We start from the raw sequence: 18,098 nt of genomic DNA, 5'->3' as shown, positions 1-18,098 counted from the left end.
GCAACCATACGATGTCATGTGTGGTGGAGGGGGAGGATACCTTCTGTCTTCCATCCAGGTCTCCCGCTAATCCCTGACCGACAAGGAACGGACTGTTCCCGTCTGGGGAGATCCTCCGTTTCAATGATTTTGTGTCCAATAAAAGTACAACTTATGGTTCTCAGAAAAACGTGACAAAGTTCCTAAATGTGTGTGAACCAATAATTCGTTTCCGAAGACCAGACAGCACACCGGACTCAAAAGGTCCTTATTACAGTAATGTGTCCAGGTGAAAGTCATCCCACGAGAGTTCCCAGGTTGGCTCATTATACCCTCACTGACTCGGCTCGTATGTTGGCTCGGTGTCCTCAATAACTCGGTTCACAGGTTGGCTCGGTGCCATCACTAACTCGGCTCGCATGTTGGCTCGGTGCCCTCACTAACTCGGCTCACAGGTTGGCTCGGTGCCATCACTAACTCGGCTCACTGGTTGGCTCGGTGCCCTCACTAACTTGGCTCGCATGTTGGCTCGGTGCCCTCACTAACTCGGCTCGCATGTTGGCTCGGTGCCCTCACTAACTCGGCTCGCATGTTGGCTCGGTGCCCTCACTCACTCGGCTCACTGGTTGGCTCGGTACCCTCACTAACTCGGCTCACAGGTTGGCTCGGTGCCCTCACTAACTCGGCTCACTGGTTGGCTCGGTGCCCTCACTAACTCCGCTCACAGGTTGGCTCAGTGCCATCACTAACTCGGCTCGCATGTTGGCTCGGTGCCCTCACTAACTCGGCTCGCATGTTGGCTCGGTGCCCTCACTCACTCGGCTCACTGGTTGGCTCGGTGCCATCACTAACTCTGCTCAAAGGTTGGCACGGTGCCATCACTAACTCGGCTCGCATGTTGGCTCGGTGCCCTCACTAACTCGGCTCGCATGTTGGCTCGGTGCCCTCACTAACTCGGCTCGCATGTTGGCTCGGTGCCCTCACTAACTCGGCTCGCATGTTGGCTCGGTGCCCTCACTCACTCGGCTCACTGGTTGGCTCGGTACCCTCACTAACTCGGCTCACAGGTTGGCTCGGTGCCCTCACTAACTCGGCTCACTGGTTGGCTCGGTGCCCTCACTAACTCCGCTCACAGGTTGGCTCAGTGCCATCACTAACTCGGCTCGCATGTTGGCTCGGTGCCCTCACTAACTCGGCTCGCATGTTGGCTCGGTGCCCTCACTCACTCGGCTCACTGGTTGGCTCGGTGCCATCACTAACTCTGCTCAAAGGTTGGCACGGTGCCATCACTAACTCGGCTCGCATGTTGGCTCGGTGCCCTCACTAACTCGGCTCGCATGTTGGCTCGGTGCCCTCACTAACTCGGCTCGCATGTTGGCTCGGTGCCCTCACTAACTCGGCTCGCATGTTGGCTCGGTGCCCTCACTAACTCGGCTCGCATGTTGGCTCGGTGCCCTCACTAACTCGGCTCGCACGTTGGCTCGGTTCCCTCACTAACTCGGCTCACACATTTGGCTCGGTACCCTCACTAACTCAGCAGAGTCAGGCCTTGTGTGCTCCAAGAGCAAAATTGCGTTCCCACAGCTCTCCGATTTTATCTTTCTTTCAAACCTCGTGTCTAACTTGGGATCGTTGCCTGTGCTGCCCAGTTTATTTGGCACATCTGGTTGACGACTTGTCGCATGTAATATTTTGTGGTTGTTAAATGCCAGGACTCAGTTGTGGATATGGGTAGACAGGGTTTTTCTTAAATATTATTTTGCAGACATTGCCGAGGCTTGTGGAGAAAGTAGGACAAAGAACGGATCAGGATGTAACAGAACAAAAGGAACGGGGGGCAGGAAGGGGGAAAGTGTGTGACAATTTTGAGTGAGACTTAAGGGATGTCAGGAAGAATGATGGCTCAGGGAGGAAAAACAGGGCCCATGCCCCCTCCCCTGGCAAAAAAAGAAATACAAAAACGACAAAAAGCCACAAACAACACTTACTTAAAAAAACAAGTAGTGGTACATCCAAAGTGCATCGCCCCCATATCAAATAAATAAATAACAAATCCTCCAGTGTTGGACATCGCCGTGGTGCCTTCGCCCGGCGATGCCGCCTTGCAGAACAGGGATCGAAATTGGGAGGGAGCAGTGTACAATAATTAATTACATCATTAAAATAAGTAAATAATAATCATAAAATAATTAATTTCTCGATTGCTGAACAGCATACCTAAACCACTACTGTTTCATCCGAATCTGTAACTTTTTGAAAAATATGGAATTAATCGAAAAATTAAGTAATCAATCAAAAATACCCTTGATGGCTAAATAACTTGGTCACTTTTATGTCCAAATATTAGCTTCCTTGCTCAAAATATCCCTGAGATATTGCCAGGATGAGAAATAAAATAAATAAGTAATTATTAAATCAATAATAATTAAGTAATTAATTGATTCATGAAAAAAAATTTTTTTTTGCCAAAGCACATCTTCACTTTTGTCCCCAAATCTCTCAGCTCAGCTTCCAAGCTCAAAGGATGGCTGAGATATCGCCCGGACAAACAAACAGGAAAACGAAGTACTCTCTTCGGAGCCCAGCGATGACGTCATGGCTCAACCCGGATATACAATTGGGAAGGAGCGGTGTACAAAATACACTTTGCGTTTTCTTATTTTGATCTTGTGTTGATGCATTAGTGTGGTGTTGATGTGGCGCAGGCACGATGAATAGCCTCCACCTGTGATGTGTGATGAACCACATCACACCTGTGAATGGCCTCCACCTGTGATGAACAACAACTGTCTGAATAGCCTCCACCTGTGTCTAATTTCCTTGTGTTTCCTTGAGGTGAACAAGATGGATTTAACAACAAACTCTTACGAAGGAAAAACTGCAGATATGAAAAGAGGTCGGCTTGGAGAGGGTTAACGGGGGATAGAAAAGATCATGGTTTTGGATTGGAGATGATCTGAGAGTGTGATGAATAACTGTCTTGAAGACCTGTGTGAAAGACCAGCATTGAAGAGAATGTGGAAGTTGGTTCCATAGGTGGGAAAGGGAAGGGAAAAAAAAAAGTAACAAATGAGTGGTGGTGAGCAGTAAGTATTTATTTTGGGATTTTCACCAGAAGGGGCTTATCGGCAGAATGTGTGTACCCTGGTGAAACTTTGGTGGGACTGGAGGAGGGGACATAGCACGAGTAAAGCAGAGGGTGCAAGACCAGAAAGGAGGCAGTGGAAGACAGAGACCACCGACCTGTCGGTGATGGTGAAGTGATCGGCCCATAGGCCCAGCTTCCTCGTGAGAGATTCCAACGATCTTGAAGGCCTTGGCGTCCACGACGTCAATTGAGCAAGATGTGAGGCAGGGGAGCCAGCCCAGAAGTGGAGAGCAGTACTCCATCAAGCTGTGGATGAAGGCCTTGTAGGTAGATAGGAGTTCAGGTGTGCCAAGGAAGGACTTTGTTTGATGGAGGATGCCCAGTTGGCGACTGCCTTTGGAGGCCAACTTAATTATGTTGTTTCCTCAGGAAAGATCATGGCTGGTTGTGAGTTCCAAATGTTTGAGTGACTTTAAGTTTTGTTTTGTTTTTTTCTTGTTGGTGAACCAACAACTCAAGGCAAAGGTTTTTTTTCTTGAGTTGCTGATGTCCCCATCTGAGCACTTGCCTCACGATGCTGACTGAATCCCATCTGCCATGTCAATTGCTCCATTGTCTATGAATGTCTGTGATATATGTTCAAGTACCGGTACACTTCTGTCTCCATCTGTCATCGTACTGGGTTCCGTCCTTCGTTATGTCATTGACATGTCATTTGTTTTAAGCTTGTAGGGACTTTCTAATGATTTCTAAAGCAATCCTTTTAAATGCTAAAAGGATTTTCTACAATTTGAGGGGGTAGGGCGCGATGACCAGACCTCCTTTTCGGAGCACACACAAGAGCAATAAAAAGTCCAAATTTGGGGTTCGTTGATGTCCCCATCAGAGCACTTGCCTTGCGATGAAATGTTTTACTCATCGTAAACGACACCATGTCCAAGCAACGAATAATAACAATTTGTGAAAATGTTGCCTGTAAATAGTCAAACTACCATTTATTTCACTGCGACATGTTTAAAATGATCTCCTTTCGGCCCTGCGTCCCCTCAACCCGATAGGTAATGTCCACCACCCAAAAGATCCACCCTTCAACACTAGTCCAAGAAAGAGAGGTAGTCTGCAATGACATTATTCGTACACAAAGTAAGAAATGGAAATAATAGCTCGAACAAGATCATTTTGGAAATGTACCGCCAAATTGTGTTCACGGAACCACGTCATCCACCTGGGCTTTCACCCGAAACGTTGCTTCAATTATTTTTCTCATCGTTCGTTACCCACGCGGTTGAGGCTCGTTTCTTTGTGACGAGTTGAACAAGGTGACTCATCTGCACACAAAGGCACCGATTGTTCAAGTTTTCCAACATGAGGAGAAACCAAGGTTGAGGTCCGTTCGCGATGTATTTTATGTGGAGACTGCGCCACCACGAGCACGTTCCGCTCAGGTTCGAGTTCCAGGGTTGCTCGTGAGCATTGAGGTACATGATCGTGAAATGCTCTTCTTTTTTCCTCTAATTTTTTTAACATTTTCGCTTTGGTTCTGATTTTGAATTGCAGGAGTTGTTTTCATGATTGAAGAAAATGTCATTGACTCATGATGTCACTTCAGCTTCGCCTCACTCTTCCATTAGCATTGATCATGTATATAAAAAGAAGAATAAACACCCAGGTTCAAGTGCACTTTCTTATTGGCCAAGGCTTTCTTATGCAATTATTTTATTTGTTATTTTGAACAAATTTCTCACAGAATGGGTGGATGTGGAAAATGTGAATGTTAACCTCGCATCCTGTCCTGTTGTGTAACCATTGAAATGGATACTATCCTTCAGGAGTAAGACTAGTTCTTCATTGATAACTGTTGAAAGCTTGTCATGTGAATGATTTGTGTGACAACCGAGTCTCTTCACATGAGATTTTGGCCAAATAATGCAGTTGGTCCAAACCGACTGGTCACAAAAGACAGCTTTTGCTTTAATTTTTACTTGTACTCGATTTCTGATGTACAAATCCTTTTCAAATTTCAAGTCAATCAGATGAAACTTGAGGATTTTAGAAAATTTGGCTCAACTTGGCCGATGTAGACCTTTTTTGGTGGAGCTAATTTTATGAAACTTCAATGTTGGACTGTCGCAGGGTCGGTGACATTAATGTCTGAAAATTTTAGAATATGGGTTGAATGGTTTGGGCTGGAGGTGAGCGGACAGACAAATACACAAACAAACAGAGGCGATCTGCAAACTTATCAACAGGGATGAAAACGTAACCTTCGTCCACCTTTGGTGGTGGAGGTAAAAATGTGGTGTTATTCCCACCAGCACACTTCATCCAATATCATCGATTGCAATGATGTGTGCAGAAAAGCCTTTTCAAAGAGGTTATTTTGTGGTGTTGATGAGTGCTAACCTTTTCTCCTTTTCTCCTGAAAATTTTTTTTAATTATTATTATTAAAAACCCTTCCTCCCCCCCCCCCCCACACTCTCCTCAACGGTTGGAAAAGCTGGCTCAATAGTTCAAATGAACAAAGATTGATGGTAATCTGAGGCATTTGCAGTAAGAATTGGTTTATGGGAATTTCCAGAAATGGGCGAAGGAAATGTGAAGAGGAAGCGATTTCCTCTTTGCGGAGGACAGGCCACAAAGCCACATTCCAGGCCTTTTTCGAGAGATGGAATTTCTTTCGTCTTTCTCTGTCGGCCTACCTCTTGCTGTGTTTTTTTATTTTATTTTACCCTCTCCTTTATCATAACTTGCAGCATTACCTGGACTCATCTTTTATCATCAACCCGATCCCTGTCATCACGTGGGAGGAGTCTCTTATTTTCCATGTTTTCCTTTTGAGCTTGCCTTACAGCTTCATTTTCATCGTGTAACTGCTTCCCAGCCACTTATCCACATGTTCAAATCCCACCCAAAATGTCTGCCTCCTTTATCGTACTGATGATTGTGATGTTGCTTAGTCAAAAGCAATATGGTGTGAGAGAAATGTAAGGCAGATGATGGTGTGCTTGAATGCTGCACTGATTTGGGCTTGATGAGGTTTCTTCCTTTGTCCTTGCCTGTTCTCATGCACCTCCTCAATTTCTACACATGTTTAATCCCTAATCACCCCTCTCTGCCCCAACACCTCGCATTGTCCCCTTGTCCCGCAGACCTCTCTTTGGAACTGAACTCTCCGGGCAAGCTGGTGCAATCCACACCCTTCCCCGGCAGTCCTGCGTCCCCACGCTTGATGCACCGTGGGGCCGCGGCTCCACGGGATGTCGGGCAGAGAGTTGCGGGGACGACCAGGCCGACTGGTTCCGTGGTCTACCCCGGAGTGAAAGTTAAAAATCCAGTCAAGGAACAACTGCTGAGATTACGGCAACAGAAACAACAGGTGCTCTTTGTGTTTGTCTTTCTCCAATTGTGTCTGCCCTCTGACATTTCATTGTCTGTTGGTCATCGTCTCATCTGCTTATTTGTCGTCCATTTGTTTGTTTTTCCTCTTTATTTTCTTTTTATTTTAATTTCACAAAGTGGCCGATGCTCAAAGATCGGTTTCCCCTTTGGTGTGTGTATGTGTCTGTCTCCATCAGACTTACTGCATTAGACATAAAATACCAGTAAAAAGCTGACTTCCTCAATGCAGACAAATCTGGATGTCGAGACATCGACTTATTTAATATGCATCATGGTTGTTCAATGGCTCAAAATTATGAATACCCCTGACAAGGCAATAAAAAGAGAAGGTTCAATGTCATACTTGCCTTTTTTAATTGGATAAGTGGAGAATAAAATAAATGTAATCATTCATTTATTTCCTTATTTTCCTTTAGCTCCTTCAAAACAGAACGACTGAAGACCTTCCAGGTGAGGTTTCCATATAGGGATTGAAATATACATTCTGGGAAAAACTTTCTTCTCCCGATAATGTCATCACCTCATCCACTCTCAAACTCATCTTCTCATAGAATGACCAGCTCACAATCTCATCAATTCACTGCCTTGTTAACCTTTTACCTCATTAACTGACAAGCCTGCGGTGTTATCTTCAGCCAGCTGCTACCTTAAGGCTCAGTCACACCTTGACGTTTTAGCCAGCTTATGCCGATTTTTGGAAAATTTGTCTAAAACGCTGGTACACGTCGAATACGTTATGGGTAAGTTTTGATAACATTGAGAGCACGCTGAAAAACACTGCCATACGTCGTTGTATGCTGGCTTTAAACGTTGTACTTTTCGGTTGTCCTCAAATTTTCCATGCTTGAAATTTTAAGGCTTATCCCAGCGTATGACTCACACGTTCCGCATAACGCTGGCCATAAGTTGTAGGCACGTCACGCGATCGTTGACACACGTTACTTGTGAGTTATTCACAAGTCGAAACACGTCGAGGTAATGGTTAGCGTACCCGAAACTTATTTCTAACCTATGAGTAACGTGTTGTACTCACGTTATGCGATCGGTGACACCCATCGACACATGTTACTTGTAAGGTGCTCATAAGTCGAAACACTCAAGGTAATGGTTAGCGTCAGTGTTCCAGACTCCCTGGTTTTTATATTTTTTTTATTTTTTCTTCCTTCTTCCTTCCTTCCTTCAGTATGATGGTGATTTTGACACTTCCATTTCTCGTGCGGTTATAATATAATATAATTAATAGGCTGACGCTCAACGATTTAAATCATAACCACACTGTACACTGAACACCGTCATCCCGAAGAAAAAAAAAAACCGGGAGTCTGGAACACTGACGCTAACCATTACCTTGAGTGTTTCGACTTACGAGTACCTTTCAAGTAACGTGTGTCGATGTGTGTCAACGATCGCATATCGTGCGTACAACTTATTCCCATCGCATGCGGAGCGTGTGTCATACGGCAAGTACGTCGTAAAATTTTCAACATGTTTAAAATTACAAGACGTACTCCACTTAATACGACGTACGATAGCGTACTTTAGCGTTCTATTCACGCATACTAAACTGACCCATAACGTATTCGACGTGCGCCAACGTTTTAGACGCATTTTTCAGAGGTCGGCATACGCTGGCAAGATCGCCAAGGTGTGACTGCGATGTTGACACTTTCATTTTTGCGGCGGTTATGATTTGATATGAATCGTTGTGCGGCAGCCTTTTCCTAACCGACGTCGCGTCATCGTCGGCGATGCGTGCATCGCGCTATGCCTAAGTTAGACTATCGTTGGCCATAGGTTGTGAAGGCCGACAACAGGTTCAGCATTCGTTGGTATAAGTTATCTCTAACACAACGAAACGTTCTGTGTCCGTTACGAATACGTTATGCAAAAGACCAAGTCGTTATGAATACGTCCGAATATTTTTTAAAAAAACATCAAAAGTTCAACGTAAGCCAGCGTTTTACATACATTTTAATACGTTGCCATTGCTGGCTAAAACGTCAAGGTGTGACTGGGCCTTTAACAATTAAGCCCTTACTGTCTTGAATTTGAGCCCCTATTGTGCCGTTAAATAGCACCAGGTGTTTTGACTCAGCCCACCATACTTCCGAGTTGGCTCTGGCACGGCCTCGCCGGTTGGCTCCGGCACGGCCGTGCAGGTTGGCTCTGGCGCAGCTTCACCGGTTGGCTCTAGCACGGCCTCACCGGTTGGCTGCTCTGTCTCACCATTTCACTCATTCAACCTTTTAACTACACAGTGAGATTAACATCTGCTCTGTATCTTGTAATGTCTTGGTTTGCAGCACCAGAGCAGAAGCCTGTAGTTCAATTTGTATCTCGTTTAATTCAGTCGAGTTTAAATTGCAGCCTTTTTGAGGCCAGAAGAATAGTGAGCCCACCACCCTTGAGCTGCAATCCCTCCCTTTCTGTTCACCAATCCTCTCGAGCATTGCCTCTTTTCCTCAACTCACCCCAAACTCTGGTGATTATTAACTGCATACCACACATTTTCCCTTACCTTTCTTAACTTTCTCTGTAACCGAATGCGGTTTTTTTTGTCCACCCCATAACCCACCTCCACTGTTCACAGAGAGTGAAAACCAACGCCGTTTGTGTAATGGGAAACGGCAAACTGACATGCTCAGCCACATAGACATTCCTCCATGCAAACGTCAATCCAAGGAGGTAAGCAATGGGAGAGTGTGAGGGACGCCAAAGCAACCTTTATAACTTAAACAATACTTTGGGTTGGGTGGAGTAGAGGGAGGAGTGAGAGTTTGTGAAGCAGGAGTTTATTTTTGGTTTCTGCAGAGAAGACTTGATGAGTATAGAAAATTGTGCCTTTGGTTGGAGCACACGTTGAGGCCTTTGATGAAGGCGAGGTCCGAGGGTTCATTTCTGTGTGTGCAGTTATATTTATGCTGACTACCGCTGGATCTGCTTGGGAAACGATTATTTTTTGTATACAACATATCAGCTTATGGAAGAGCAAGGAGATGAAGACAATTCACTGACAGTTGAGCTGGAGGGCAACAGGTGGATACAATAAGCAAGGGAATGAATGAACAGGAAAAGAGGAGAGAGAGGAGAAAAAATACAGTAACCAGTTTATTGGAGGGTTGGGTTTAGGTGTGGTTAATTGGATTGGTAAAGGTTGTGGCTCAGAATGAGGGTGACACGAGATGGTAGTATAAGGATGAAAATACAAGTGTGAGGTGAGGATACCAAGAAGAGATGAAAGCAGGAAGGACATATTGTGTTCGGCTTATGACTTGTAAATATGCGGCGTAGCTAAGACGAGACAAACATAAACTCGGGATCGATGCAGCAGGACCAAGTTAGTACGGAGAAGAAGATTTGGGAACAGATTCGTGATATGATTAGCAGTGCAGGGAACAAATTACAACAGTTCCACAAAAGAGATCCGGGACGGTATTCTTAGCTTTTGAAGAGGTGTTTGCGGAGCTGAGAAAACCGTTTACACTCACAAATAAAGTGCTGCTCACCATCATGATAGGTTTGTTTGTTGAAAAATAGAAACACAGACTTTTTCCTTTTCCTTTTCCATTCGCGTTTGTTTTGCCTAACGAGATGATTGGTGAAAACTCGTGTTCTCTCCAGGGTCAATCCTGGGAGCCGAGCGAACAGATACCTGAAGATGTGATCAACCTCATCATTGAACACCAGCCCCATTCTGCTTGTTCCGACTTCGTATCGCCTCCTTGCACTAAGTCGACGCCCAGGTCCATGCTGAGCGAAAGCCAAGTTTCATTTTCATATACAAAGCATGATGTTCCCCATGAGATGTCATCGTCTTGTATCATTGGATTCCCAAACGCCCAGCAAGACCCATGGCCCGAGCAGTTTGCTCAGTCCAACCCCACTCGGGCCATGTCAGGGAACCTGGGAGAGGTTTGGGGCATGATCCCACCACCCAGTGCTCCTGTCATTGTCCATCGTGTGCAACATGTGGAGAAACAGCTGGATCGGATTGATGGAGAGCAGCTCTTCATGAAGGACGGTGATGGTGACACGTAAGTTTTGTCATATTTTACTGTTTGTTTGTTTTTGTTTTGTTTTTAAGTAACGGGGAAATAACTTGGTGTACAGGGGTGAAATTATATATATATATATATATATATATATATATATATATATATATATATATATATATATATATATATATATATATTTACGCATCCTCCCTCCATTCTTCATCTCCATGATGTTCCCTGCACATTGTTCCCACCCATTCCACGAACCCTCCCTCCCAGCTCCACCCCCCCTTCATTCCACTTTTGGTCAAAACATAATCATGGGTAATGTCATGATTCTACACAAGTCAAATCATTATTTACCTGATTACCTTGTTACTAGTGGTTTGACCTTGGTTTGGCCTGAGCTTTGTGAGTTGGTGCGCTTGAAGTATTCCAGCTGCCTTCACCTTTTGCATTTCCACGCCTCGAGGGAAACCTTTCGACATGCGCGTTACAGCATACAGAACCTTCCCTGGGCGAAAATTAAGTCAATCATTTACCTGTTGTTGAATTTGATAAGGCAATTCATCATCACTAACCTGCCAATGTGGCCAAGCTTCCCTTAACTTGCACCTGATATTTTGCACCGTATCCTACCTGTCTCCTTTTCATGTCTTTGTGGTTCCTGCAGGTGCTGCAACGCATTGTTGTGGAATTGTTTCCTCATTGTGTGTGGCCTGGATGCGAGATTGTAACATTGCCTTGCTTATTATTTAACTGACGCATTCAGTGAGGCTAGGGTAGTTTCATAATAAGCAATCTAGTATCCAAAGCAATCTCCACTCATGGCTCACAGATTTCCTCTCCCATCACAGCCAATGTTTGGCAATGGAATTCTCTCATCCCCTCTTCTTGTCCAGGCTGGAGTTCCTCAAGGCAGACAGTGTTCTGGGTTCTGTTCTTTTTCTGGTTTTCATCAATGATCTCTCGGACCCTCTGGAAAATCCTCTTTATCTCTTCACTGGTGACTGCACCCTCTGGCGTACCATCTCTCCACACTCAGATCGGCAAGCAGCAGCTTCTTCACTCTGCAGATCTGGATAAAATCACAAGCTGCTCCAACACTTGGAACATGTCTTTCAATCCTGACAAATCTCACACTCTCACTATGTCTCTCCAAAATAACCGTCTGGAAACCACCCCCACCCCCAATCTACTTTCTCAACAATCCTCTTGAAGAAGTCCTTTCATTCAAGCTTCTGGGTCTCACTATCTGCCATGATCTTTCCTGGGAAAGCCACACTTCCAAGATGGCCTCCAAAGCCAGTCGCTGACTGGGAATCCTCCGTCGTGCAAAGCCTTTCATTGGCACACCTGAGCTCCTGACCACGGACAAAGCTTTTGTTCGCAGCCTGATGGAGTACTGCTCTCCCCTCTGGGCTGGTGCTCCTGCTTCCCACCTTTCTCGGCTTCACTCTGTGGACACCAACACATTTAAGATCATTGGCATCTCCATCGATGAGGCTGAGTCTTTGGGTCTCTCACTTATTCACCACAGGTAGGTCGGTGGTTTTTCTGTCTTCTACCGTATCCTCTCTGGCTTTCTGTCTGCGATCTACCCCCACCCACCCCCCTCCATATTTCTGCAGGGTGCTCAACGTCTGCCAGCAACCCCCTTCTGGTAAAACTACCAAAATCACGAATCACTGCTCACCTTCAATCTTTCATTCCTCTCTTTTTCTCACCTTTGAAACAAACTCACCCTCTCTTCAATCCCACTCTTCCTTCCAGGCCTTCAAGACAGCTGTTCACCACCATCTCTAATCTTCCCCCATACAAAACCATGATCTTTTCCACCCCCGTTGATCCACCCCAAACCCACCTCCTTCATATTTCCTGCTTTCCTTCCTGAAAGTCCCTGTCCTGTAAGGTCCTGAAAGTCCCTGTGGTATCCATCTTGTTTACCGTGTCTACCCCACCCCATCCCTCTTCCTTCCACAGATATTCTCGTGTCTCTGTTCCCCACTGTTTTGTGCTTCCCTTTCCAACCCCTCTTGTCTCCTGCTCCCCTTGTTTTACATTCTAAATGTTAGCTCTTATATGTGCCTTGACATTGTACATTTAAATTTTTTAAAATAAATCCAAGCTTCATTAACCATTCAATCCTCAAATATTAACCCTTATCACAACCTCAACAACCACCCACCTCACACCCGCTCCCAGACTGTGTTCCGATGGCCTCACTTTTTCCACCGCAATGACCTCATTTATATTGCGGGTGGTCCACAGTCTTCCCGGGGGTTATGATTCAGAATTTTTCACTTTTTCCCCTCGCATGAAACGAATGATTCTGTCGTAACCATCCATCGGAGCTCGTGTTTCCTTTTTCTTGGACCGCCTTTGCTATTTGAGCATCGGTTCCATTCCTTTCAAAATGCTAAAATCTCTTTTGGGTCTCATTACGAGCAGCCTTCATGCTCGTGTTTTTTTTTTTTCTCCACCAATCCAGCACGGCCATCATCACTGTAAACCAAGGGTGACAAAGTCGAACATGGTCAGAACCGTTTCCTCATTTACTTGCTCACTTGCCTTCAACCAGCAATAGTTCTTTCCACTTGCAGCGCTCCATCCTGTTTTCCACTCCTCGAATCGTGGAAACTTGCAGATACGGCACAGTCCACCAAGCAGCCGTGGAAACTTTTTCACAAGGCTCAGAAGAAATGTCTGCGCATCTTGAGAACTTGCACAACCTAAACCAAGTTCAAATAAGCTTGGCCTGCTCAATGAGGGGAGGGACAAAGGTTCCAGAAATGGTTTGCATCTCGTCAAACCAAATTCGATCAATCTCTGATGAGGTTCATGGCTCTATCGAGGGTAATTGAGTCTCATCAACACATCTACGGTGCCATTCTGTCACAAGTAGCTCAAAATTGCATCTTACGAGACGCGATGAGAAATCGCCTCGACTATAAAGCTGCCTCGGCATCCTTCACTACCTGTTGATGATTGCTACAAAGCAACTCATGCATAAAGACCTAACCTTGTATTTGGCTCTGTGATGTCGAATGCATTTCAAGGTCGAGTCTTTGTTTCTTGAAAACCGATATTTTACCAGCATTGTGTTCTGCTTTTTGGACTTCCTTATTTCCCGCACAGTTTTCTGCGATTTGATGATTCTCATCTCCTGGCTTCCTCATTTTCATCTCTTCGTTTACAACCTGAGCGTAGCAGTTTTGTCGATGTCGGATTTGCGAGTGGAATTGGCTGCTTATGCAAATTCGAACCATGTTACCACGTCGTCGTTGGCGACGAGGACATCAATAATAATACGGTTAATTATGTCCACCATCACTATTCCCCACTGTCTATCCATATTTGTTGTACACGAGGCCCACACTTGCAACGTGTACCTTTTCTCTTGTAAGCAGTATTTGCAGGATGGGTTTCACCAACTTTCATCCCAATATGGCTCGCATATCGGATGAAATTTGTCCCGTTCAATCAAACGACGTGTCCTGTTCTCTCGCACGTAGTTGACTTGAACGTTCATTGTGTTTTCGTCCCTGGACGTCATCGATGTTCCCTGCATTCGATTATTCATAACAAACAAAAAGGCCTGCCCGACCCGGATTGAGGACACCACTTTTGTTCCCGTAATCATCGTTGAGCAAAAGTTGACTTTGGACCAGGCCGTGCGTGACTAGTTGGAATTTCCTCATTGTTCATGCTCAGAATACCATAAAGTTTTCGCTCTCTTTCAATTTGTTGTCTCAGCTCACGGTTTGAAATGACTGTCATTTCTACGTCTGGTCCTTGTTTATCTTCCCGAAACCATCGATGGTTTCACGATGTGTGGTGTGCGTGCGGACCACGAGCGTTGCGATGGAAAATTGCGAATCAAACGTGAACTTCTGTCGTGCGTCCTCTTTGTGACAGTTTGCCAATGGCGTTTAATGTTGTGTTCATGAACTTTTTGTTGGCACGACAGCCGGTTCATTCGAGCAGCGCAGTTGATCGTCGGTTGAACTGCACACTTGTCATCAAATTAAATGTCATTCTGCACACGCTCTCCTTCGACGGGGCATTAAGCTTACCTGCGTGACTTGGTGCCACTATGTTGTTCGTGAAGTTTGGATTTCTGGGTAAATTTCCAGCTTTTGATTCAACAAATCCTTTGAACGGGTAACAATGATTTGGTTGCTTAATCTCGTGATGTTGGTGAGCACATCTAACCCCATATCATCTTGTGTTCCACTCTGACTCTTCACCGCGTTTAGGCTGCTTCATGTAATCGTTTCCGGAGGTCAAAGGGCGTATGCTTACGTCCTTGCTCGCCGCTACGCTTCTCGTAATCTCCTCAACCAGAGGGATAACAGCGGAAGTGTAAGTGTTTTTTTTTCTTTTCCTTCCATTCTTCTAAAGTTACATACATACAGAGTCAACTGAATTTGTACAATATTATATTTAATGCATTGTTTTATTGTATTTTCTCATTTTTCATGCTAAATTTGTCTATTTTTAGGTTAAGCTCATGAAAGCCTTTTAACCAAGTCTCAAAATGCACGATTTTTACCTGATAAGCCGTCACGTGATTAGGTCCACAACGGCCAAAATATCTCGCAACCCGGCACGTTCTTTGGAACAATTTTCTGGGAGGTAATGCAAGTGAAGAGGAAGCCCTGCAGGTTTGTCGCCAATCAAACTTGGATAAAAGATACGAAACTCACGTGAACCAGTGTCATCAACAACCGAGTCATCCAGGCTCTCGTGTCACACAAGGAACTTCGATGCAGGAGGAGGCCATGAGGCCCATCAAGCCGGCGCAATCCCTCGTAGCTTTTGTCGTATAGCAATAAAACCTCTCCGTACGCACCACCACCATGTCTCCAGCTCCCTTGTCAGTTGATATGACAAACGAGGCGGTTGAAATGGCCGACGCGTTTCATGTGGAGCATAAAATGGCGGAAGCAAAGCTGGTCAACTCATTGCTAGTCTTGAGCTTGCGTTTTAAAACACGAATGCTCTCGATGTCTTCACTTGACTTAAAAAAAAAAAAAGTGTAAAACACTGGAGAAGGGTTCTGGATTAGAACGATAAACCTGCTGTTTTGTGCCCGTTCAAGAAAATTACAACACCCTGATGTTGCTCTCAAGAGCATCTCATAATGGTGTTCTCGGTGAGAAAAGTTGGTGAAACGTTCAAAGGTGCACAGGTGTTCGCCACTCTTGATTCGAAACTCTTCTAAGTGCCTGACCTCGCGTGCAGGTTCGACGGTCTGGTTTTGGGTGTGGAGCTTGTGTGAGATCTCTATCAAGGAACAAAAAATGCCCCCTTGGCCCCGAGCGGTTACATTCCGAGGCATCGGGGTGGATCTAATAAACCATTGGTAGAACCGGTTTGCAAATCAAGATCATTCGTCCACTTGCGAAATACTTCGATATCTCTGGTTCTGTTTATTTGCTTGTCATTTTACCTTTCCGCAGAATATATTTAAACGCCATTTTCTTTCGACAATAGGACCAGTGGCCATAGCTTAGGAGTGGAGAGGAGGAAGGTTAGTAATGGAGCCAAGTTGGGGTATTTAACGCACAGTCGTTAATGTATAGAATGGTTGTCCTGTGAGGGTGGTCTTGTGAGTAACAAGTAGTCGATGTTTTAGAATGGGGTTGGGTAGGTACCTCGAAGCGATGCGGATTGAGGTGTACAGTGACGGTCATTTGTGTCGATTGCACTCTCCCCCAAATGTCTCCACCCTCCCCCTGCAACCCCAACCTGAATTTTTTTTTACTTTTATGTTTTTTTTCCCCATAGTTTGGAAGGCCCTGCACATTTAGAGGGTGCACGTTAAATTTGCCATTTTCTGTCACAACCCTCATGGTCTGCATGCACACCACACATTGTGAAACCATCGATGGCTGAGTTTAGGCTTCGATGAAACTTTGTACAGGGGAGCTGAGCCAAATGGCCTTTTCTTATGGTTTGTTAGGATCCGGGTGACGGTTGGTGGGCAACATTTTCTCTCTGTATGTTTGTGTGTTTTGGATGCACATTTCATATAAAGGAGTCCCCAATAAACCTTAGCTCAGCTTAAAGAGGAAGAGAAATGGAATGGGCGTGGAGAAGAATCTCTGAGGTTATTTGAGGCAAATGGTTTTCGCTCAAGTGTTTACTTCTGATATGGTAATACAGCGATTGCTCAGTTTTAAAATGGTTTTCCGGGATGCTTTGTTCAGTCGTAATTGTCCCACTTTTCATAAAGCGAGGAATTTGGTACGATCGTCATCCAGACAAACTTGGCTCGTGGGATCCCGTGGAGTAAACCGAGACTCCCATGAAATGATTATCTCCATCTGGCCGTCACTCTGGGGGGTGCAAAGCAAAGTCCAGCGTGGATTTGAACATCCCTCGTAGATTTTGAACGGAGGACTCTCCGAATGCATTTCAAAACAACGAATAAACGAATAACTTGATAACGCCGGTCGGGAAATGCGTCCATATCCTTGTTCTCAGCCGTATGATACCAGCCGGCAATCAAATATCCCATTGTAATCCTTTTTTGGTTGTCCGGAAAATTATCTTCTTTGTCTGGTTTGTTTTTTTTCATTTGTCGTAGGTAAGTTGATGTTTTTTTTAATGGATCTGTGAATTAAAATGTCCCATTGCTCCATCACCCCCTACCCAGACCCCTCTGCACCTGGCAGTTCTGGCAGAACAGGAGTTCATTGTGAGCGACCTTTTATCGCTCGGTGCAAGGGTGGACCTGGGCGACAACAACGGTCAGACGCCCTTACACCTTGCCATGGAGCGTGGCCTAACAAGGGTGCTGAAGGTGAGATCCTTTGAGAAATGCTTCCTGGCCCGATGGCGCGTAGAATTGGAGACTCGTTCGCATGGATTGTTAGGCGATCCACGGGGGTGGTTTGAATGTCTCTGAGAATGCATTGCCGGTTGAGCTGCCAGTTCGGTGGTGGGGAGGATGGGTGGCTGCCATGTTGGGTCATTGTAAATACCTGAAGATGTGTTTGAGTTCACCTTTCCTGTGGTTTTGATGCCTCCTCTTGCACGTCATCTCGAGCCTCGAGGAAACCTTTGCGTGCGGACATTTGTGGACGTTGACATTCGACGAGGTATTTAAAGTCGAGGAACAAAGTCCATCAAGTCTTGTGACGCTAATCCGTTTACTTATTTATTTATTTTCAGAGCCACACCTTGTCCTTGCATACTCGGTTTGTTTGACGAGCACAAAAATGTTGCTCGTTTAGTTAATTCTGTCTCCGGGAAAGGATTGAATCGCTAAAATTTTAATCCACCCCCACTAGTACTCTGCTGTAAACTCAGTTTATACGTCGATAAGTAACATTCAACACCACTGGAGATAGGTATATACTGTGGTTAAAAGTGCACCATGTTTTTTTCTGTTTTTTTTCACTCACGTCGTTATGCAAAGTCCTGGCCACAAATATCCAAAACAGATCTCGATTGAGCTTTTTCTTTGCGATGAGGGCCGATCTATATGGAATGTTATCTTCTGCTTTGTGCAACTAAAGGCTTAAATTCTTGAAAGTTTTTGAATCTCTCAAATTCTTCCTCAAAAGCTTCTTTCTTTCTTTGTTTTTTTTTCATTCTGCTGACCTTGTCAACCTTGCTATCTCAG

At 45.0% G+C, this 18,098-nt stretch overlaps 1 protein-coding gene across 2 annotated transcripts in view; it reads left to right on the top strand.

The window, feature by feature from the left end:
• LOC147031112 (NF-kappa-B inhibitor delta-like) overlaps positions 1–18,098 on the top strand; it is a 34,268-nt gene that overhangs the window by 3,058 nt on the left and 13,112 nt on the right. For both annotated transcript variants that reach the window (XM_085875845.1, XM_085875844.1), the window contains 6 exons: positions 6,218–6,444; positions 6,884–6,917; positions 9,058–9,152; positions 10,089–10,501; positions 14,722–14,827; positions 17,127–17,273. In XM_085875845.1, coding sequence (XP_085731971.1) covers positions 6,218–6,444; positions 6,884–6,917; positions 9,058–9,152; positions 10,089–10,501; positions 14,722–14,827; positions 17,127–17,273 — 1,022 coding nt within the window. The remainder of the gene's footprint in view (positions 1–6,217; positions 6,445–6,883; positions 6,918–9,057; positions 9,153–10,088; positions 10,502–14,721; positions 14,828–17,126; positions 17,274–18,098) is intronic.

The sequence above is a fragment of the Eptatretus burgeri genome, chromosome 3, assembly GCF_056783735.1.
Source record: "Eptatretus burgeri isolate ZD-2024b chromosome 3, Ebu_testis_v1, whole genome shotgun sequence".
Taxonomy (NCBI): domain Eukaryota; kingdom Metazoa; phylum Chordata; class Myxini; order Myxiniformes; family Myxinidae; genus Eptatretus; species Eptatretus burgeri.
This window is presented reverse-complemented; position numbering and strand designations above follow the sequence as displayed.